The 13,603-nt window shown below is 48.6% G+C and overlaps 1 protein-coding gene across 1 annotated transcript; it reads right to left on the reverse strand.

Annotated features, from left to right (window-relative positions):
- Positions 1-116: 116 nt before the first annotated feature.
- On the reverse strand, positions 117-11,910 carry LOC138826424 (diablo IAP-binding mitochondrial protein). The gene is made up of 6 exons (XM_070021583.1): positions 11,805-11,910; positions 11,240-11,366; positions 6,056-6,187; positions 5,030-5,140; positions 4,774-4,870; positions 117-906 (listed from the first exon to the last, which is right to left on the reverse strand). The coding sequence occupies exons 1-6, from the start codon at positions 11,900-11,902 to the stop codon at positions 710-712; spliced, it is 762 nt and encodes a 253-aa protein (XP_069877684.1). The 5' UTR covers positions 11,903-11,910; the 3' UTR covers positions 117-709.
- Between the last annotated feature and the right edge of the window lie 1,693 nt (positions 11,911-13,603).

The following is a 13,603-nucleotide window of genomic DNA, read 5'->3' on the forward strand; positions in this document are numbered from 1 at the left end:
AATGGGAGCAAATGCGGCTGGAAACGCATGGGGAGACCCTGCTCACGTGGGACCGAGGATGCATCTTCCTCGGGAGGCAGTAGAGGAACTCGAAGCAAGCAGACGGGAGGCCTGGGTTAAGAGTAAGTCGTGTTGAAAGCACCAGGTGACATCGCATTCCTTCCTTAATAACACTCATTGCCTCCACCTGAGCTGTCTCACAGGGCCGTGGGGCCGATTAAAGAAGGTATTACAGAAACACTTAAAGAGAAATCTTGAAAACTGGATGGGCTCCCCCTTTCCTCCAACTCTCATCCCTCCCGAGGGAGCAAATACTAAATCATATTTGAAAATCTGAACAAGATTAAAAACAGGCTAAACAGCTGAGGAACGTGAGGGTGACAGGAAAGCCCCTCTGGCCCAGGCTGATGAAATGCTCTTGGGTGTGAGGTAAGATCAGCCAGAGAGAGCAGCTGTGCTGTGGGACGTTTTTGGGGGGTGTGTGCAATGTTAAACAGGGTACAGTGCCCCAGGGCTAAGAACCAGGTCCAGGAAAAGCAGAGCCTGCAGGGGAAGGGGCCGGGCACTCGCAGCTCACAGGGTTTCTGGTCTAATCGGCCAGTGCAGGACCAGTGGTGTCTTCTCGGTGCAGAGCTGTGCCCGTGCTGGGCACATGGCATCCACCCCTGCTTTCCCCATGGGGTGGGTAGATGGCAGCTGGCTCAGGCCCTCAATCTTCCCGCAGGTAGGCCTCCTGCTCCTGCTCGGCCCTCTCGTCCCCTACCTCCTGTGTCTTCTGATGCAGCTCTTGTGTCTGCACTTCTGCCAGCTTGGTTTCTGCCTTCTGGGAGAGCTGGCGCACTTCCTGCACCTGCGATTTCACCAGCTGGATGTGATTCCTGGCAGTTATAGAGGCCTGGTCTGCTCCTGCCAAAAAATGGAGCAAAAACTGAGCAGGACAGGGCAGAGGGCACATGTGGACTTGAGGACAGCAAGGCTCTGTGATGAGCATCTGAACCTCGCTGAGGCTCGTTTTTCTCAGACCCTCGGACCGTCTTTCTCCTCAGAGACACCTCGGCCTCTAAATTCAGTTCTCCATTAAAAAAAGAAAAAAGAAGTTTGGTGCTGGTGGTTCATGCCCGTAATTCTAGCTACTCAGGAGGCTGAGATCCGAGGATCATGGTTCAAAGTCAGCCTGGACAGGAAAAGTCTGTAAGACTCTTATTTCTAATAACCACCAGAAAATCGGAAGTGGCACTGTGGCTCAAGTGGTAGAGTGTATGCCTTGAGCTGAAGAGCTCAGGGACAGTACCCAGACTCAGAGTTTACGATCAATTTAAAAGAAAAAAGAGAAAGATTTAATTATGTAGTTCGGCTTCTTGGCTCAGCTTCCTGAGTGAGGGGATTAGAGGCATAGAGCAGCACACCAAGTTAAGTAGGACGCATATATGGTGTGGGTAACAGTCCTGGGGCTTGAACTCAGAGCTTGGTCACCGTTCCTGAACTTATGCATAAAGTTAGTGCTCTACCACTTCACTCATAGCTCCACTTTTTTTTTTCTTATCTGAAATAAGAGTCTCACAGACATTCACACCTGTCCAGGCTGGCTGGGAATGATGATCCTCAGATCTTGGCTTCCTGCATAGCCTAGGGATTACAGGAGTGAGCCACCAGTACCTGGCCATGGTGACTTTTAATCTACTGTAAATAACCTCAAGTCATGAATCACGGGCAGTTTTTCTGCGTTGAGCCGTCACTGTGCTGAAGGCATCTACATTTAGAAGTGACACTAAACTAGGTTTCTTTTTTAAGTGCTGGTCTGGCATCCATGCTTTGCTGCCCCCCACCATTATAGAGGTCCGCTGTCACTTTCTTTCTTTCTTTTTTTTTTTATGCCAACTGTTGGGCCTGAACTCTGGGCCTAGGCGCTGTTCCCCAGCTCTTCAGCTGTAGACCAGTGCTCTACCACTTGAGCCTCAGCCCCACTTCTGGCTTTTTCTGCTTATGTGGTGCTGAGGAATTACCTAGGGCCTCATGCATGCAAGGCAAGCACTCTACCACTGAGCCACCTTCCCAGCCCCCACTGTCAATTTCTGAACATTGGTATATACTTTCTGTAATGTAGGAATTGTTTGCTTGGGTTTTTTTGGCCGGTCCTGGGGCTTGAACTCAGGGCCTGGGCGCTAGTCCTGAGCCTCTTTGTGCTCAAGGCTAGTGCTCTCCCATTTGATCCACAGTACCACTTCCAACTTTTTCTGAGCAGTTTATTGGAGGTAACGAGTCTTACTTTCCTACTATGATCCTTGGATCTCAACCTTCTGAGTAGCTAGGATTACAGATGTGAGCCACTGATGTCTGGTTCTCTTCATAACTTTTTTTTTTTTTTTTTGTGCCAGTCCCGAGGCTTGACCTCAGGGCCTGGGCACTGTCCCTGAGCCTCTTTATGCTCAAAGCTAGCACTCTATCACTTGAGCCACAGCCCCACTTCCAGCTTTCTTTCTGGGGGCTTCACACATGGTAGGCAAGCACTCTACCACTAAGCCACATTCTCAGCCCTCTTCAGAAGTTTCATTTATTTTTATTTATTTTTCTTCTTCAGAACTTTTAATGTGAGCACTCTGAATCATTTCATTCTTTGGCTAGTACTCATACATCCTCCTCCGTCTTTTCTCCTTTTGACTTAATGTTGCTAGATGAGTGGAGGCAGTTTCTGATGGTCTCAGTGGCTCACATTTTTAATCCTAGCTACTCAAAAAGTTGAGATCTAAGGATCAAGGTTCAAAGCCCACCTAGGCAGAATCTTACTTCAATTAATCAGCCAAAAGCCAGAAATGGAGGCACTGTTTCAAGTGGTAGAACATTAGCTTTAAGTAAAAAATCCAAGTGAGAGCTCAAAGTCAAGAGTACCTAATAGGTATAATCAATGCCCAGGGATCCATCCAAAACAAACAAAACAAATCCAGAACAGAACAATAATTCCCTACCTTTGTATCATTTTTATGATTTAATACTACAAACTCTAGTCTAATATCCTGAAATGAGAAAGCAAGAGTACTTTAACTTAATTCCTTACTAACTTGGGCTTAAACTGTAATTTCTGTAAATCTACCTAGTTTGAGTTGAATCAGGTAATATGTTAATCTAAGGTTTTCCTCAAAGGACATTAATTAAAAAACAACTGCCAGACACTAGTGGCTCAGGTTATTCAGGAGACTGAGTTGGAGAATCAAGGTTCTGCCAGCCTGAACAGAAAAATTAAATACTTTTATGGGGGCTGAGAAGGTGGCTCAGTGGTAGAGCGCTTGCCTTGCATGCTTGAGGGCCTGGCTTTGATTCCTCAGTACCACATAAGTAGAAAAAAAAAAAAAAAGCCAGAAGTGGCGCTGTGGTTCAAGTGGTAGAGTGCTAGCCTTGAGCTGAAGAGCTGAGGGACAGCGCCCAAGCCTAGAGTTCAGGCCCCACGACTGGACCCCCCCCCAAAAAAAAAAAAAGAAAAATTATATACTTTTATCTCCAATTAACTACACACACACACACCCTCTCTCTCTCTCTCCCCCCCCCCCTCTCATTTTGGGTCCATTGGAAGGAAATATGCCTCAGGGGAAAAGCCCCCACAAGACTGCATTTCCTGTCTTGGGGCACTGAAAGGTGGGACAAAGCAAGCCTGGCTACTAGGAGCTTGTTGGCTGAGTCTCAGTCTGGCACTCACTATGCCATGGTGTCTTAAGTGTTCAGTTTCTTCAACTGGAGTGGGAATGAAGAATAGCAATAGCTATTTGTTTAACTTTTGGTGCTAGTACTAGAGTTTAAACTCAGGGCCTAGTGTTCTTCTGCTGCTTTTTTGCTCATACCTGCTCTTTACCATTTGAGCCATGGCCCCATTCCTGGCTTTTGGTTGCTTAATTGGACATTTGAGCCTCCCTGGCTGGCTTTGAACCTTGATCCTCAGATTTCAGTGTCCTAGGATGATAGGTGTGAACTACAGGTACTCAGCAATAGCTCCTATTTTAAAAGTGCCTGTATGCCCTTGTACACTATATGAATAAAAAGAAGTTCCTGTGAAGTACTTACCACAATGTGTGAAATAAGAAAAACACTCCATGACTTAATACTAGTTTGCCATCAACTGGGATTCTAATTATTATCCAATTTTGTATGTCATTCTATGACTTTTAGTAAGTTGTACAGATTTTGAACAAATGAATTGCTTCAATATTCGTACATAATCAGTTTTATTTTTCAAGATATTAGTGACCTCGCTTCTGTGGATGCTCTTTCTATTAAGCCATCAAGTGGTAGTGAACATACTGAAGGAAACCTTATAAGTTAGAGCCAAAATGGGTATAATTTTGGGATGGGGAATGTGCAGCTCTTGGTCATTTAAGACACACCTGCTACTTGTAAGTGGCCCTCGCCCTCTGCCTGGGTGATACATTTGATTTTTTTTGTTTTTTGTTTTTTTTATCTTTGAAGTGCTTTTAATTTTATTTTTTTTATTGTGAAAATACTATACAGAGAGGTGGGTGATAAATTTGTATAAATACAAATATCCAAGAATTCCTTGGCAGAAAAAAAGTTCCCTACTCCTGAATGAGAACATCTAAAGTCCTCATTTTATAGCTAGATTAAGTCAAACAGGGTCCTTCATGTTAAAAGTCCAACCTTGGAAGTGGCACTGTGGCTCAAATGGTAGAATGCTAGCCTTAAAGGAGCTCAGGGACAGCTCCCAGGCCCAGAGTTCAAGACTCAGGACCGGCAAAAAAAGAAAAGAAAAAAAAAAAAAAAGGTCCCTACCAGTTTGGTATGCGGCTTCTGCTGCCATCTCTGAGAGACCAACTGCAGTCATCCAGGTGGTTTCTAGCTTTAAGTATTCTTGTTGTTTTGAAGTCATCTGTAAATTTAGCAAAGAGCTTCAGACAATACAAAGAGGTTTAGCACAGTTGAGTAGACTTATTCAAAATAGCACAATTAGGAAGAGTTATTAGATACCTTAATTCCATAATAAGCTAGGAACACTAATACAGAAATGACTAATGGGATTTTTGCTCACCTCAACTCTGGCTCCTATAATCACCTGCCATACTTCATCTTCCTCCTGTGAATTCATTTTCCCAAGCAAACTTGTATATTGCCGGTACAGAGAAACTAATGTATATACAGCCTACAAATACAGAATAAATAAGTCTTGGTAAAGTGAGACATAGGAGAAAGGTTAGTGACATTTACACCTTGAAGGTGTAAGTCCCACCATAGCCAACGGGCTCCAGTCTTTGTGGCTCACTGAAACTGCACTCTTACTGAACGAGGTAGAGCCACTGTTGCACAGCACTGCCATCACATACTCTGTGGGTTATTTACCAATAACCCTCTGGGACGAAAGTCCAAGGCCCTAAGTTCAAAACCCAGAACAACAGACAAACAAAATTTGAGGAAAAAGCTACTAAAAATATAGGTAAGTAAGAAACACATTTTTTGAGGTAAGTCTTACGATTTTTAAGTAGTCCTTACAGGGAAACCCTGATGGTAGGCGTGGTGTCCTTTGATCTCTGGGGAACCAGACTGAGGTGGACTGTACTATGTTACTGCTGATGGCTCACGCCTGTAATCCTAGCTACTCAGGAGGCTCAGATCTGAGGACTGCAGTTCAAAGCCAACCCAGGCAGCCAAGTCTGTGAGGCTCTTATCGCCAAAAAGCCCGAAGTGGTGCTGTGGCTCAAGTGGTAGAGCGCTAGCCTTGAGCACAAAGGGGCTCAGCGCAACAGCACCCAGGCCCGGGTTGGGCCTGGGGAAGAAAAAGATTTCTAGAAACATGTCCAGTGCCCAAGGGGAAAAAATAGGACTTAGTAAAGAGGACATGTGGGCTGGGAAGGTGGCTCAGTGGTAGAGTGCTTGCCTCGCATGCATGAGGCGCTGGGTTCGATTCCTTAGCACCATATAAACTGAAAAAGGTGAAAGTGGCGCTGTGGCTCAAGTGCTAGAGTGCTTGCCTTAAGCTGTGAAGCTCAGGGACAGCACCCAAGCCCAGAGTTCAAGCCCCACAACCGACCAAAAAAAAAAAAAAAAAAAAAGGACATACCTTAGTATATTCAGTGATTGCTTCGATCAATGCATATGTGGTTTGAGAGAGAAAGGTAGAGGTGCTATCTGTTACCAAAGACACTGCCCTCCTCATTAATGCTTCATTACTAAGAGACTGAGGCTCCGATTTCTGAAAGACACAGAAACATTCTCATAAACACTGTCACTCAACTTCTAAATAGCTCAGAACTTTTCCATGCACAGCCAAGAAAATATTTCTCATGCTGCTTTAGTGTTTTTTTTGGGTCCGGTTGTGGGGCCTGAACTCTGGGCCTGGGCGCTTTCCCTCAGCTCTTCAGCTCAAGGCTAGCGCTCTACCATTTGAGCCATAGCGCCACTTCCGGCTTTTTTCTTTTTGCTTATGTGGTGCTGAGGAATCGAACCCAGGGCCTCATGCATGCAAGGCAAGCGCTCTACCACTGAGCCACCTTCCCAGCCCTGCTTTAGTGTTTTATGCTGCAATGGTACTATGTTCTTTGGGTAACTTCTTTTTTAAAGAAAGATAGTATGGAGAAATAATTCTAGAGTGTGCTATTATTACTTTAGATATTTTCTCTTTTAATTTTATTTACTATATTTAATTTTTGTTTATGTGGTCTGAGGAATCAAACCCAGAGCTTCATATATACTAGGTAAGCAATCTACCACTAGGCACTATTACTACTTTCATTCTTTTTTTTTTTTTTTTTTTTTTGTCGGCCGTGGGGCTTGAACTCTGGGCCTGGGCGCTGTCCCTCAGCTCTTCAGCTCAAGGCGAGCGCTCTACCACTTGAGCTACAGCGCCACTTCCGGTTTTCTGGTGGTTTATTGGAGATAGGAGTTTCACGGTCTCTCCTGCCTGGGCTGGCTTTGAACCGCGATCCTCAGATCTCAGCCTCCTGAGTAGCTAGGATTACAGGCGTGAGCCACCAGCGCCCGGCACTACTTTCATTCTTTATATTTACATTTTTATATAAAATGAGCATGGTAACAGTCACAAAATTACAACTCATTTATTAACAGTGTTACAGCAATATAAAAACATTTTCTGTCCTCAAAGATTTTAGGCAAGCAGAGGATGATGGAGGAGCAGAGAACTGAATGCAATCAAATACAACAGGGGCAATGGCAAGTCTACAACCCACAAAGAGGTATATATGGGCAACTACCAATTCTATGTTGAGGTGATAATGTGAATAGCTTCATAACATTGATACAGATTAAGTTGTATTTAAAAGTAAATGGAGCTGGGCACCGGTGGCTCACGCCTGTCATCCTAGCTACTCAGGAGGCTGAGATCTGAGGATCACAGTTCAAAGCCAACCTGGGCAGGAAACTCCATGAGACTCTTATCTCCAATAAACCACCAGAAAAACCGGAAGTAGTGCTGTAGCTCAAGTGGTAGAGTGCTTGCCTTGAGCTGAGGGGCAGTGCTCAGGCCCAGAGTTCAAGCCCCACGACTGACCAAAAAATAAATAAATAAATAAATAAATGGACAGGGGCTGGGAAAGTGGCTCAGTGGTAGAGCGTTTGCCTTGTATGAATGAGGACCTGGGTTTGATTCCTCAGCACCACATAAACAGAAAAAGCTGGAAGTGGTGCTGTGGCTCAAGTGGTAGAGTGCTAGTCTTGAGCTAAAATGCTGAGGGACAGCGCCCAGGCCCAAAGTTCAGGGCCCACGATCAACCAAAAAAAAAAAAAAAAAGTAAATGGACAACTATAGTGCTGCTGGCTCACAGCTGAAATCCTAGCTACTTAAGAGGCTGAGATCTAAAAACTGAGTTTCAAAGCCAGTTGGGGCAAATAAATTTGAGGATCTCATCTCCAACTAGCAAAAAATTGGAAAAGGAGGTGTGGTAGAATACTAGTACTGAGTGGAAAAATCCAAGAGACAGGCCCAGAGTTCAAGTTTCAGTATTGATGTGTACATACATACACACACAAAGAAATAGGGAAGAATGGGAAGATAAATTGACTGTAATGAGCAGCACAGTATTTGAATTCTTTACTTTGACCTCAGCTATTACATTAAAAAACAAAACCTGTAATCAATCCTAGCTACTCAGGAGGCTGAAACCTCAGGATCACAGTTCAAAGCCAGCCCAGGCAAAAAAGTCTGTCAAACTCTAATCTCCACTTCACCACCAGAAAATGGAAAGTGGAACCCTCATGCTGGTGGCAGAGCACTAGCCTTGAGCAAAAAAGCTCAGGGAGGGGCTGGGAAGGTGGCTCAGTGGTAGAGCACTTGCCTTGCATGCATGAGGCCCTGGGTTCGATTCCTCAGCACCACATAAGCAGAAAAAAAAGCCGGAAGTGGCGCTATGGCTCAAGTGGTAGAGCGCTAGCCTTGAGCTGAAGAGCTGAGGGACAGCGCCCAGGCCCAGAGTTCAGGCCCCACGACCGGACCTCCCCCCCAAAAAAAAAAGCTCAGGGAGTGTGCCCAGGCTCTGACTTCAAGCCCCACGAAGGACAAAAAAAAAAAAAAAAAAAAAAAAAAAAGGACTAGCTGCATGATTCAAGTGTGATACACTTGCCTGGTAAGCTTGAGGCCCCTGATCAACCCTCAGTAACACCAAAACAAAACCTACCAGAAACTACCTTAAGAGTGATATGAATGATCCATCATCCAAGACTCTTTTCTTGTCAACAGAATACTTACTGTTCTTTGTTTTTGTTTTTGCTGGTCCTGGGGCTTGAACTCAGGGCCTGGGTGCTCTCTCTGAGCCTCTTTGGGCTCAGAGCTAGCTAGTACTCAACTACTTGAACCACAGCGCTACTTCTGGCTTTTTCTCAGTAGTTTATTTGGTGATAAGAGTCTCACGGACTTTCCTGCCCAGGCTGGCTTCAAACCACGATCCTCAGATTCAGATATCTGCTGCCTGAGTAGCTGGGAGTAGTAGGTATGAGCCCCTAGCGCCAGTGAAGTACTTAATGTTATTGGACCAAAGAACCCAATGGCTCTATGATAGACTCTGCCTTGTTTTTGGAGCTACTTGTAGACCCCCTCACATCAAACTACACGTTGAAAGCAGCAGTCAAGAATAAATCAAGAATTTTACCTATCACATTTATATTTCATTCAACTAGGCAATTATCAGGTACTTTATATTGAAGAGCTACAGAAGGAAAAAATGACACCTCTGTCATAAGTTTTCATAAACTACTTTTCCAATGTTAGTATCCTCAAACAGTCCAGATATTGTTTTTTTTCCAGATGATGAAATGGAAGCTCATAATAGTTATGTGACAGAATGGTTACACAGCACATCACACATCTAGCCCTCAAACCTAATTTTTTCACTTCTGTACCCTTTCTCTAATGTTCTGCTGACTCAGGGCAGTGCCACAGGGCTTATCATCAACTTTCCATCAAGTGGTTAACTTGATGGAACTTATCAACTGAACCATCAAGTGGTTAGGAAAACAATGGTGTTACTGGGAATTAGGAAAGGCTTTTAAAGAGAGGTGGGCCCTGGTAGGGAAGGCAGCGTCATAACAAGAACAAAGAAGGGAAAAACACACTTTTTGTCTACAAAGGATGCTAGTAATCTAGTCTGGTGGGCACAGGAAAAAGAAAGTGGCTGGAGTGGGGGAATGCAGGAAGAGGTTTTAGCTCTAACACACAATTCCGGTTTTGGAGAACACTATAGTCTAGGGCAATGACTAGAGGCTTCAGTCACATGGCCCAGTACTAGTACAAAAAAGTCCTTTGAAAGAACAAATCATCCCAATTGCTGGTGAAAATGCCCTGATGTTTAAAGTGAGGGTTTGAAGGCTAAAGACTCAGGATTATGCAGATGACAACAAAAATGAGGCAGTGTTCTGGGGCTTGTGCATGAGCCTCAGAAGTTACTGAAAACACTCACTGCGAAGTTAATTTTTTTTTTTTTTTGCTTATGTGGTGCTGAGGAATCGAACCCAGGACCTCAGGCATGCAAGGCAAGTGTTCTACCACTGAGCCACCTTCCCAGCCCTGCGAAGTTAATTTTATTAAATACAAACATTTCAGAATTACCTGGCTGGAATGGGCTTGCTGGTTCCCTATCTGTGTTTTCCATAAGTTCTACAGTTGGTAATTTTTTTTTTTAAATTAAGGTGCTACCTCCATGTCAACCACCTCCACTGAGATATCTCCTGATGTCTCTCCATCTCAATTAATAGCAGCACCATTCTTTTAGCTGCCTCTGGAATCTAAGTTATACATGTCATATACATGAACTACTTGCCACATATGGCTGACTTCCTATCTCCTCTGCTGTCTGCCTAGTCTGAGCCACTTTCTTATACTCACACAACAGCATATTATTCTTCCTAGATCCACACAGCATCCTTGTACAAAGCACACAATTTTCAGTTAACCCTGGGTCCCCATCTTCATTCCACCCCAGCCACATTAGCACCCTTGAAGTTCCTCAAACAGGTGTGGGCCTTTGCATTTAAGAATTCCTTCCAGAGCCTGGCACCGGTAGCTCACTCCTGTAATCCTAACTATTCAGGAGGCTTTGAGGGTCTCAGTTCAAAGCCTGCTGGGGTGGGAAAGTCCATGAGACTCATCTTCAATTAACCACCAGAAAACTGGAAGTGGCACTGTGACTCAAGTAGTACAGCACTCGCCTTGAGTTGAAGAGTTCAGCACAGTGCCCAGGCCTAGAGTTCAAGCCCCACAACAAGACCTCCTTCCCCCTGCCCCCACCAATTCCTTCTTTCTGGTCTTGGGAATGTGGCTCAGTGGTAGCGTGCATGCCTGGCATGCCATGCATGAAGCCCTGGGTTCGATTCCTCAGTACCACATAAACAGAAAGAGCCAGAAGCAGCACTGTGGCTCAAGTGCTAGAGTGCTAGCCTTGAGCAAAAAGAAGCTCAGGACTTGAGTTCAAGCCCCACGACTGGCCAGAAGAAAAAAAAAAGGAATTCCTTTCAGCTGGGCCATTTTACTTTATAATCATCTGACACCTAATGTTGATGAACAATTACTATTCTTAGCCTCAGGAGTAAGTTTCCTTCCCTGTTCAAATGGTGCTGATTACTGGTCCCACAAGCCTGAGAAGGGGTAGAAGGACTAAGTTTGGGGGCAAAAGCTGACAGTGATAGAATTGATGAAAATGTGAATATGAATACACCTGCTCAACTCTGAAATGATGGAGTAGAAACCAATAGCATAACGGGTGGGAAACAGCCACGGAGTGATGCGGCAGCACTTTACCTGAGCCACAGGCACGGCACACAGGGTTACACCGAACCCAGCCACCACAGCTTTGTGCCACGGTCTTACCAATTCTGCGAAGCAGCGTCTCTTGGAGTTAACCACCACAGGGACACACTGTCTGTACCTGCAAGCAGAAGTCCAACTGGTTGAGCCAAGTCTGCGGGCCGCTCCAGGCTCCCGCGCAGCGCCGCGGGGCCCGGCTTCACTCCGGTCGGCAGGCAGGGCTTAGCTGCAAGCCCAGGCCGGGCCCCGGCGCCTCTGCCGGTTCCCACTGGGAAGCCGAGCCGCGCGTCCCGGGCCGCCCCGCCCCACGCCGGGTCGCCGGCAGCGGGCTGGGAAGGCGGCCGGGGCTTGGGGGACGGAGTCACCGAGAAGCCACCGAGAGGGATCCCAGCCCGACCGAGGCCGTCCGGACTTCAGAGGGGGCGGCGCCGCGGGCCCGCTCCGCCGTCCCGACCCGGCAAAGGCGCGGGAGCGAGGCTGGCGCAGCGGGCCCGGACACAGCGCACTTCCTGTCACCCGCCCTGCCCACCCCAGCTCCACTCCACCGCCGCAGCCATACCTGAACAGTGTGGTTACGCTCCGCGACAGCCAACTCCTCAGAGCCGCCATCCCGCGGACGGCGGACGGCGGACGCACACGCCGGAAGTGACGCAGCATCGTGAGCGGCGGGAGGGGCACCGCCTCCTTCACCTGAGAGGATGTGGCCCCATGGCCACGCCCCCACCCGAGGATGCGGCTAGGATTGGACAAGCGGGGACGGAGGGGGCGGGACTCAGTGTAACGACTGTAACGGCCGCGCCCGGCGTCCAACGGCCGAAGCCTCCGCGAGAGGCGAGGCGGGGCCGGGGAGCGCTGGGCGGAGGCGCGCGCCGTGACGGGGCTGGGGTCGGGTCTGCCCCGCGAGCCGGGAGAAAAGTTGCGGGGTTGGCGGGGCCGCGCGCCGGGCCGGGGCGGGGCTCGGGCGGCGGCAGCGCTGTCACTTCAGCACCAGGAAGTAGGTGGTCCAGCCGGCCAGCAGCAGCGCCCCGAGGAGCACCGTGTAGCTGAGCAGCACGAAGGCCAGCAGCTCCCGCAGCAGCCGCAGCACGTGGAGGGTGGTCCAGGCCGGCATCGCCCTGCGGGGCCGGGAGACCCTGGCTCGCACCGCTCGCACCGCGGGACGCTGGTGGGGCGGCGCGGCCCGTGTTCCCGGTCGGGTCCGCCCCGGGGCGCCCGCCGCCCCCTGCATTTCCAGCGCGAGCGGGGGCGCCCGCCGCGGGCCCCACGGAGGCCCTGCCCCGGCCCGGCCCGGCCCGGCCCGCGGCCTCGGGGCGGATGACTGACCACCTCTGCCCTACGCTCCCGCTGTTTGCTTCTGCCCAGCCAGGACTGGGGCCTCCCGGGCGCCGGCCGTGAGCGCCAAGTTGCTCCGGGCTCGTGTCCTTCCCACCGAGCGCGGAGCCCCGGCCCGGCCCGGCCCGGCCCCGGCAGCTTCACCTCAGGTGGTGAGAATCCAACCCTGGACCTCCATCCCCAGTTCACTCACCTGGCCGTTTCCACGACTCCCCCGCGGCCCCGGCTCCGGGCTGGCTCGGCGGGTGCTGGAGGCTGGCCCGCACACCCCGGGTCCTGGCGGAGCTCCGGCCTCAGGCAGCGGCTGCACTCCACTGCTAGGTGTGGTCTGGCGACCAGCTGCAACCTCGGCGAGGTCCCGGCTCTCAGCGAGCTGAGCTCAGGCAGTCCCAGGCCCGCCCTCTGCCGATGTCACCTCCCTGCCCACAAGGATGGGCTGCGGGCGGGCGGAGGTTTGCGAAGCCCCTCACTGCAGCCATACACGAGGGGGCGAGTTCAAGCCCCTTCTTGTCTAAACATCCCAGGAGGATTTCTCATCGCGGAGTGCAGCCCCAGCAAAAACACCACACACAGACTAGAGCAAGAGCTGCCGTCCCAAAAGACAGGCAAGTGGGAGCATGCATGAGTGTACCCGAACCATCGACAACCTGGAGCTCCAGAGAGCCGGATTCTAATTTGCAAAGCGCCCATTAGCAGTTCACAGCCTCATCACACAGGCACTTTCTACTTCTTTCTGTGCCAACTCCAAGTGCAAGGCCAAGGGTGCCAGCTGGGAAAGCAAAGGATGCTTCCACAACAGTGAAGGAAAAGGAAGCACAAACTTTGTATTGCTTCTGATTATTTTACTTGTTCAAGATTTTAAAGACCATGTTTTTTAAACCTCTGAAAAGGTAGGCAGAGTGGACATCAGCCCTTTTATAAACATCATCATTCAGGAGCAAATGGCTCCTTAATTTAATCAGGATCTCTGATGATCAAATCATGGCCTCAGCCTAGGCTGGCTGAAAACAGGAGCAGGACATTATC

This window comes from Dipodomys merriami, unplaced genomic scaffold (assembly GCF_024711535.1).
Source record: "Dipodomys merriami isolate MVZ:Mamm:240054 unplaced genomic scaffold, mDipMer1.0.p SCAF_142, whole genome shotgun sequence".
In the NCBI taxonomy this organism is placed as follows: domain Eukaryota; kingdom Metazoa; phylum Chordata; class Mammalia; order Rodentia; family Heteromyidae; genus Dipodomys; species Dipodomys merriami.